The 10,013-nt window shown below is 34.7% G+C and overlaps 1 protein-coding gene across 1 annotated transcript; it reads right to left on the reverse strand.

The window, feature by feature from the left end:
• Nucleotides 1-401: 401 nt before the first annotated feature.
• On the reverse strand, nt 402-2,029 carry LOC113316301. Its single transcript, XM_026564513.1, has 2 exons — nt 1,691-2,029; nt 402-1,220 (listed from the first exon to the last, which is right to left on the reverse strand). Exons 1-2 carry the CDS (start codon nt 2,027-2,029, stop codon nt 402-404), a joined length of 1,158 nt encoding a protein of 385 aa, XP_026420298.1.
• Between the last annotated feature and the right edge of the window lie 7,984 nt (nt 2,030-10,013).

Here is a 10,013-nt window from a genome sequence, read left to right on the forward strand (position 1 = left end):
TAATGCTCTGACTATAGCAAAGATGAGGATAGGCCAGATTTTCCTTCCCCTATTTCTGCCTCTTCTAAATTTCCAAGCCTGAATTTGTTGCTCTATGAAGCAGCTTGAACCCATTTGATATTAAAACCACCCAAGAAGTAGTTCCAGACTTTGAAAGAGAAATTGCAGTGAAGCAGGAGATGAGACATATTCTCTGGGACTTGATTACAGAAGGGACAGTTGTTGTTCTGAAAATTGCATCCTCTTTCTGAGGTAGGAATTGCATTCTGAGAAGTCATCCAGAGGAAAATTTGTATCTTTGCAGGGACAAATTGAACCCATAAACATTGGTAAGGAGGAAGGGGTGCAGGGATTGGCTCATTCTCTATTAACCAGTTATAGCAATTTTTAATTGTAAAGCCTCATGTGAAGTTGCAGGTCAATCCATCTTGCTGTTGAGATAGAATAGGAGGAGATCCTAACCATTCAAAGAGCTGTAACATTTCAAGCAACTCTGATTGATGAAGATTTCTTCTTAGTTTCAGATTCCAAGAATTATTCTCTATCACTTCCTTTATGCTAGCATTCTTTTGTATTGATATTTTGAAGATTTGTGGATATCTGCATTTCAAGACTTGATTATCTTTCCATTTATCCCACCAAAAATAAATGTTGTTTCGACTTCTGACTTCAATAGTTTTCATTTCTTCCACCACCTTCTTATGCAGATGAATTTCTTTCCATAAGCCCCTGCCTTGTGGCAAATTAGAGTCCTTGACCATGATATCTTCATTTCTTCCTTTCATCTTGTTTTGTACTATCTTTCTCCATAAATGTTGTTTCTCAACTGAATATCTCCATGTCCACTTAGCAAGAAGGGCCTGATTAGTAAGTTTTATATTCCTAATGCCTAAACCTCCAGCTTTCTTTGGTGTGCAAATTCTATTGCAAGCCACCCAATTGATTTTCCTCTTCTCTGAAGTTGATCCCCATAAAAGGTTTCTCATGATTTGATTAATCTTTTTCTCAACTTGCACAGGCATTGGAAAAAGAGACATGAAGTAAATTGGGAGACTAGATAGGGTAGTTTTTATTAGAAGCATTGTACCTGCTTTGGTAAAAAATCCTCTTTTCCATGGAGCTAATTTTTTCTGGAACTTCTCAATAACTACATCCCATATAGAACAACTTCTACTGGTAGCTCCAACTGGAAGACCCAGATACTTTAGAGGCAAAGAATCCTTTTTGCATTTTAGGATAACTGTAACATCATCAACAATATTATTAGCTCCTATGTTCAATACTTAACTTTTGAATAAGTTGATTGGTAAACCAGTGATGCCTTCAAAAATATGAAGAATGATAAGTAGATTTTCAACTTCTTCTGGTGACCCATTAAGAAAAACCAAAGTATCATCAACATATTGTAAGTGTGAGATGTTAATGTTGTTGCCCATAGAGAAACCAGAAATCATATTTAAATCCATAGCTTGCTTCATGAGTTTAGTGAAAATCTCAGCAACTAAGATAAATTGAAATGGAGAAAGAGAATCTCCTTGTCTCAGTCCTTTCTATGCTTCAATCTATCTGTTGAGCAACCATTTACTAGAATAGAATGTTGTGCAGAAATAACAAACCACATAATCCAGTTGATCCATTTTTGACCAAATCCTGAGCATTGAAGTACCCTTTGAATAGTGTGCCAACTCACATTATCAAAGGCTTTTTGAATATCCAATTTGCATAATACTCCAGGAACTTTTCTTTTAAGCCTTGAGTCAATAAGATCTCCAGCTATAAGAATACCATCCAGTATTTGTTTATCTTTAATGAATGCATCTTGGTTTTCAGAGATCAACTGAGGAAGAACTGTTTTCAGTCTTTGTGTCAGCACCTTAGATATCACCTTGTACACACTACTGACTAAGCTTATTGGTCTAAAATCCTGAGGAGATCCAATTTGATCCTTCTTTGGCAGCAAGCATATGAAAGAGCAGTTAATTCTCCAATCCAATTTTTCTTTTTGTTGGAATTCTTCAACCACTTTCATAAAGTCTGTCTTGATGATGTTTCATGCCACCTTAAATAAATCCATATTGTAACCATCAGGTCCAGGTGACTTGTTGTTCTTGAAATTTTTTATTGCAAGCCATACTTATTCTTCAGTTATGTCTTTCTCCAAATTGTTACTTTCTTGTTCAGAGATTTTAGTGAATAATTCTTCATTCGGTTGTGGTCTGATAGAATGTTCATCTTGAAACAAGTTGTAGAAGTATTTAGATATTTCTTCACTTATGTCTCCTTGATTGAAATTATCTTCACCATTGATGACAAGCTTTTGAATACAATTCCTTCTTCTTATACCATTTAGTATCTTGTGTTGGCATCCCTTTCTTTGAAATGCTGAGTCTTGGATCTCAACAACCATTTTCTTGCATTATCTAGATTTAATTGTTTGAGTTTAGCTCTTAATTCAACTCTTTCACAGAATTGAACAGTGGAAAGGGCTCCAAGTACTTCAGTTGCATTCAAAAGATCAATTTTAGAAGTAAGTTCATCTTTTTTCTCTCCCATTTGACCATATTTCTGTTTGCTCCACCTCTTCAAGAAAAATTTCAGATTTTGACGTTTCTTTGATAACACATAACTGGCAGAACCCTGAAATTGCATTATTTCCCACCATATTGCCACATTTGTAAGAAAATCTGGATTTGAAAACCAGTAAGTTTCCACTCTGAAAGGAGGTCTTTTTCTTGACATATTTGTAGTAGTGAGCAGTAAAGGTGAGTGATCTGACAATGATCTAGACAGAACTGTCTGAGTTAGTAATGGGAATTTGTTCTCAAACTGAGGAGATACCAAAATTTTGTCTAGTCTACGTGATAATGGATCTTCCTGCATATTACTCTAGGTATACAGTCCACCATTTAAATTCATGAAATTCCATGAATATATTAAAGAATTTTCTAGCTCTGTAAGAACCTCCTGGCTTATTTCTTTCTCTCCTTTTTATGGCATCGAAGTCTCCATCAATGACCCAATTTTCACATGCCCAGCCAGTTATATCCTCCCATCTTTCCCAATAAGTGCAAGGTGAATAAACGTTTGTAACTGTCCATTGATAATCTTTTATTTTGGATTTGAATTTGTGAGATAAGGTGTTTGGACCTATTAACTCATTTGTCTTCTCTAGTAAATTGTCATCCCAAATTGATATCATGCCTCCAGACAAATTGTTTGTACTATGAGTAAAATTGCCACATATTGGGCCAGAATGTTACTTGGACCACTGTTCCGCTGTCATCCATTCAACCGACGCAACCCATCAGCCTGCCCAGTATTACATAAACGCAATGATCGGTCAAATGGTAAAAGTCAACAATCGGCAGACGGTCAAAGTCAACCATCAGTCAAATGTCGAGGCCATGTTGCCGATGATACTTCCATGCAGTTTCCATCCATGTTGCCGATGGTGCTGCCATGAAGTTTCCATCCATGTTGCCAGCGGTACTGCAAACCAGTTTCCAGCCAAGTTACCAACAGTGCTGCCAACTAGTTCCCGGGCAGGTCCCCCAGCCATCTCCCCCGAGCATGTCCCCCGGTCATGTTGTTCAGCCATGTCCGCAGGAGGGATCCTCCATCCATACTGCCAGCCCATTATGCATGTCAGCCAACCAATCCAATCTGCCAACAAGGCAAATCAATACAAGGAGGCATGCAAGACAGTTTCATGCAGAATTGATTCCAGGAGGCATGCGGGACAGTTTCATGCAGAATTGATTCCAGAAGGCATGCATGGCAGTTTCATGCAGAATTGATTCTAGGAGGCATGCAGGGAGATTAATGCCATTTAGGTGTTCAACTGTATAAATAGGGACACCCTGGTAGAGGAAAAGAAGGCTAGCAAATAGAGAAAAAACCAAAAAAAATGATCAGAAATGATTGTAACCCATACTTGAATAAAATATCTCTCCCTACGGGGATTCGTCCGTGGATGTAGACAAACCATGCCGAACCACGTTAAATTCGTGTGTCTGTCATTCTTGATTATTTCATGTTTTTAATCCTGTTTTCCTCATCATTTCCAAAATCTTCGTGTTTAGTGCCTGGAAATATTTCTGGGTACAAACACAAACCTTGTGATGGTATGTATTTCCACTGGAAATTGTCACCTCCCGATATGTTTTTTACCCACCAGTTATTAATCTTCATCATATGAGTTTCTTGGATTAAAACCACAGTTGATTTTGTTTTTCCAGTTAGATCTTTTAGAGAGTCCATCTTATCCACAGTTCATCCCTCTCGTGTTCCAAATCAAAATCTTAATATCCATTTAAACCATGTGAAACCAAATTAATTGCATCTTCAAAAACTTCTGAATCTCCATCCTTCTCTTCAGTTGTGTTTTCAATAGTATCTTGCATTGAGAAAATTGGTTCCCCTACATTTAGATGCTTAGCAGCAATAGCAGTATACATCCTTTCTTCATTGCCTCCAAAATTTGCTCCAACATTGATTGTAGCATCCATTATCAAGTCCACAGTATTGTGAACTGCATTAATTCTTTTTATTTCTCTATTTAGAGAACGAGATCTTTGAGTTGATCCTACCAATATGATTTCTTTTGAGGTGTTCTCACTTTGAGGAATAACAGGTATCGGAAGTGTTGGTGATATTGTTTCATTTTCCTTTCGACCCGGTAGAGGAGAGAGTATCACTGGAGAATGAGTAACTGTTTCAGTTTGACCCACATAGACTACTGCTTCACCTTTCTTTCTTTTCGTATCGATAAAATTATTGAAAAGATCTGTTATAGTTTTAGGGGTGTGAAGATCCTTTTGACCTGAGTATTGTCCCACCTCCACGTGTTTAGCTCTCTTCCAAGAGTTATGATCAGCAGCAACGGTACGGTTTATGTCTCTGATAGAAAATTCAAAATTTGAATTTGAGTTTTGCTTATGTTGTGATGACGTATTTTCCAACTGTTCCAGAATTTTCCGGTACGATCTGACTGTTGATGGAGTCGCTGTTATGTAGCTGTAATCCCATTCTACTGCCAAAATCCAATCTTTATCTTGAATGTTGACCTTGATTGCAGCTGGAATTTTTTGAGCTGTGCTTTTAATGCGTAATCTGCAGCATGCCGGATTTCTTGCCAGAGTTTCTTTATCTACTTCAGCCAAGCCTCCCATGGCATCTCCAATGATATCAAAGTTATTTTTACACCAAAGTTGAACCGGAAAACCTTTTATCTTGACCCAATTTTGATCTATAGTTAAGGCTCTCTCATTAATGGAGATATCATCATCAATCCATCTTTTGACTTCAATAGAAGTGTCCTTGAATTTCCATTTAATAGGCTTCCAACAACTTTCTCTTTCTCTATCAGATGTAGATGTGAAGAAGGCCATGTTATCATTTATGATTGAAAGATGTAAAAATCTATTCCATTTAAGCTTCGTCGCTATTTGTTTGGCCACCTGATTCCATGAAATAGAACCTACCGCTGTACAACTGAAAGTACATGAAGGTCTTGCAGTACCTTCTTTAATGATGTTAGCAGGGAAATCTGTCATCCGAGGAGCTTGCTGCTGATTTTGCACATCAATTTGGCATAAGTTACACACAGTAAACTCATGAATAATATGGCCACCATCAATTTGGGTTTTCCCCTCTTAGCTACCTTGGAAACTACCTTAGATGTGTGTCTATCACTATTAAAGAAGAGAAAGCCAACAAGCATTTTCCTAATAAAAGGAGTAAATTTGAGAAGAATGATGCATATAATAAGAACCCTGTTTCAGGACATACTGAAAAGTTTCGGGGCATATTAAGTAAGGAAAAAAACGGGTCATTAGATAGTAATTCTCGAACCCCCTTATCCATATATTTTCCTTAATGACAAAACTGCCCTTCTTCATTTTTCTTTTTTTAAAAAAAAGTATTCTTTAAAAAAAGTTTTAAATTTTTTATAAGATAAAGAAAATTATTTTAATAAAAACTAAAAAAAAATCATTAAAAAATAAAAAATAATAATTTTTTAAAAATTGGATTTTTTTTAAATATGTATTTTAGAATTTTAAATCAATTTAAAAATAAAAAAATTAAAGAAATAGAAATAAAAAATTCTTGTAAACTAGTAAATAGAGAAGGAAACACAAAATAGAGGGGAAGAAGAGAAAGAGATTTCTTATTCATGTGTATAATAGACATAAACTAAAGCCTCTATTTATAGGGCTAGAAATAAGGGCATCACAGTAATAAACGAGATTTATCCTAGATATTCTTAACATAATTACACGTTTATAAAACTCCCCCTGATGACATTGTGTTTAAGCTAATTGTCTCGTTAAAACCTTGTCAGGAAAATCTAAAAGGGACAAAACCTGATCGAAGGGAAAAGAGTATAATTGTGAGAAAACTTAGAACAGAGTTGAACATGCATATGTTGCCTCATTAAAACCTTATGGAAAAACTCAGTGGGACAAAAACTTGACGAAGGAAAAAGAGTACAACGTGATAGCCAAGTAAAATACCTTTTACTATGAGGCTCCCCCTGATAAGTACTTCAGTTAAATCTTTGCTTGCAAATCTTTGAGTCGAGACTTCGCGATTTCGATGAACGAATTTCTTGAATGTAGAAGATTGTTGTTATTTCGTGTAGAAAATTTCTAGTTGATGAAGTCTTCTTTTGTGTTATACAAGCAGTATTATCTTCGATTAATACTTTTGCGGAGTCTAGATTCTTCTTCAACAAATTGAGAACTTGTGTCATGGATTGCTAGCTTCCCGAGATGATTTGCAGAAGTTGTTGATGTAGTTTCTTCAACAAAGTGCCAAGATGTAGATAAAATACCATAAGTAAACAAAACTATATTGTGGTCATACCGTATGTGGATCAAAATGACATTCAAATTCTCGAGGGATTGCTATATTGATTTGGTCAAACAAAATGACCTAGTTAATGGTGAGAATCCACCAAACAACCTAAATTGATACAACTCCCCCTTGGATGACCACCATGTTGAATTAAATTGCCTCACTAAAAACTTGCCAGTAAAACCCAATAGGAAATTTTTTGGACGAATAAAAAAGAGTACAAATATCTACATTTTGAAAACAAAGGTGAAACGTCAACGAGATGTTGCCTTATTAAAACCTTGTCAGGAAAACCACATGGGGGAAAACCTGAAACGAAGGGAAAAGAGTACAACTTATGACGTATTTATCGATGCTAACCCAACTATATGAGTTTTTCAAAAAATAAAATAAATAAGCATCAAAATAATAATTCTAGTCTATCTTAAAGACGAGTTTATGCTGGTATAATTCTAACTGCAGATTTGAGAAAGGAAAGAAAATAGAATTTATGCTGCGAAAATGTGGATTTTTGTGTTTTTAAGGACTCCTAAAGAGACCTATGAAGCTGATATCATCAAATAATTAATTCGGATTCTTGGTTTTCTATGCCAATTTTTTTTTTTAAACATACGAAGGATTGTTAAACTTGACATATATAGTCGAGTCAACTGGCTACCTGAATATAACGTGAATCCTCTAAGGATCACAAATTAGAATATGTTCTCCGATTACATACAAGTCCTTCAAATACTACCACGTCAAATGTATCATAGAAGGAGAACAATTATTGGACCAATCCTAGGGTCTGAGCAAAAATAAAGCCCTCAAATCGTTTATACAACGAACTTATTTCTCCTATAACACATTGCGACGACACCAACCTATAAGTAATATAGGCTTGGCAATTTTAAGGTGTCAAGACTTGGATCCAATATTGCGTTAATCGAGAAATTATAATAATCCAATCTAATATGGATTACATGCCAATCACATATGTCGATATTCCTCTACAGAGGGTTGGGGTTCACAACCACCATCATTTATTATTTCAAAAGCTAATATAAATGAATATTCGACAATTTATATCTTACTACGATCCCACATAATTGCCAAATGTATGCATACTTTGAAAAATTCAAAATTTACTGGTACCAGTGCCCACGGGAGTTATAATCTCTTATTATTCAAATGGGGAGATATGAATTTTGAGATCATGAATCGTATTACCACAGACTCTGTTGGAGCATATTTGTATCCTATATAAAAATGCTACATACTTGTTAGATGTGATTGGATTTTCCTTTTCAAACGACATAAATTTATTGGAAAGATAAATGAGATTTTTTTACGCCTATTTAATGGTAGCCTTTTTCGATTGATGGGAGAGAAATGATATAACCTTTAAGTTAATGAATGCCAACCTCTAATAACATAGAGTCTCCCCCTGATTTTGGTGGAAATTGTCATCTCATATACGAAAACAAGTTTCGTAGAGTATTATCCAATTAAATCAAGGACATATACTCATAATAATTTCTGGATTTTAACAATATCAGTTGGACTGTCGATAATGACTTCAAGATCCATAAGAAATTGTCCTAAAAATAAAATTCTAGTCTTTTTGACATACAAATTTAGCATCAACCATGGATTTCATTGGTTACAACCAAAAGCATATAAAATATTCAAATAAATCTCCGATAACATCGTGACCTCAAGGGATAACGAGATAATTATTCAGTATAAAATGAAATTATGGACTTTTTCTTATCGAAAGAAATTAATCGCAAGATCAATCTAGTTACTACAAGGACCAAAAGAGACTAACAAGTCGGGTGTGCACCCATTGATCTTTAAGGTCCTTAAAAATCACAACTATAAGTGGAAAAATCCGAAATGGATTATAACCGAGAAAAATCCAATTCCAATTGGTTTAAATGATTTTTTTGATAGAAATAAAGAAATCATTAATGTTATTCTTTGTAGAGAGAAATCTACTTTTTAGTTGATGAAGAGTTCTTTGAAGGAATAGAAATCAATAACCAAATTGTCAAAAAGTTTTTGGAATGCCAATTTTTACATATGTTAAAGAAAAGAGATGGGGAAAAACCAATATCAATTGGTTTGTACAATCTCCCAAAACTTAATTAACAAAATATACAAAAAATATTGTCGTTTTATTCATCGCATAGGAAAAATCCACTTTGTGGTTGACGAATGCTTTCTGGTAAAAATAAAAATAGAAACCATATAGATAAATCACATGATCCTTTTATAGAGGACAGGGATACCAAATATAATTGGTCGTAGGTTTTTCAACCATGCACGTGATTAGTTACCGTAAAGGTAATTAGATTGCGATACCACCAATTTTGGTGATTACAATTTCATTAGGGGAATAGAAATTGCAAACCATCTTTTAATAGATGTTTTCTATTTTCTTTCTCTTTGAAGAAAATAAGATAAGAAAGAAAACCGAATCTGTTCGGAAAATTGATCATTCAATGAATTTTAAGTACACCTCAATGAATTTTGGTGATCGATGCAAAAAAACTCAAAAGTTAAGCCCATCAAAACATAAAAAATAAGAAAAAGATGACAAACACATTAGCGTGAGTGTTAATTGCAAAACATTTAATTAAAAAAACGATATTTTCTTTCTCTTTGGGTCATAACTTTATGACCAGAGTTGCATTTGGGTCACGCCAAAATTTTAATTAGAGTTTGGGTCACGGACAGTGTTTGACTGTCTTGACCGTTAGTTAATTTTTTATTTTTAAAAATTAATTTCAATTTATTTAATTCTTTCATTGACCGTCTTTTTCTTTCTTCTATTTCCATCTCTTATTTCTACTTCTCTGTCTGGAGATTCAGAGAGCTTTGTTGAGAGAATTTCCGAGAGAAGCATGAGATGGATCAATTGAACTGTGTAATGATAACTGAGATCGAAGATATTGATGTTGTTGAACATAGAAGAACTGATGATGAGAGATCGAATGAACCCAGGTAATTTAGGGTTTCTTTGATTTTAATCTTCTTATGTAAATTGAGTAAGAATTGATGAGTTGTAGGTGGGTTTGTTTAAGTTGAAGTGAAATTTGTTAGATAGAGTTTTTATTGTGGTTTAGTTGTGAAGATTGAGAATCACAGGTTAGGGCTTTCTTGTGTTCTTC

The sequence above is a fragment of the Papaver somniferum genome, chromosome 10 (genome assembly GCF_003573695.1).
Source record: "Papaver somniferum cultivar HN1 chromosome 10, ASM357369v1, whole genome shotgun sequence".
Taxonomy (NCBI): Eukaryota; Viridiplantae; Streptophyta; class Magnoliopsida; order Ranunculales; family Papaveraceae; genus Papaver; species Papaver somniferum.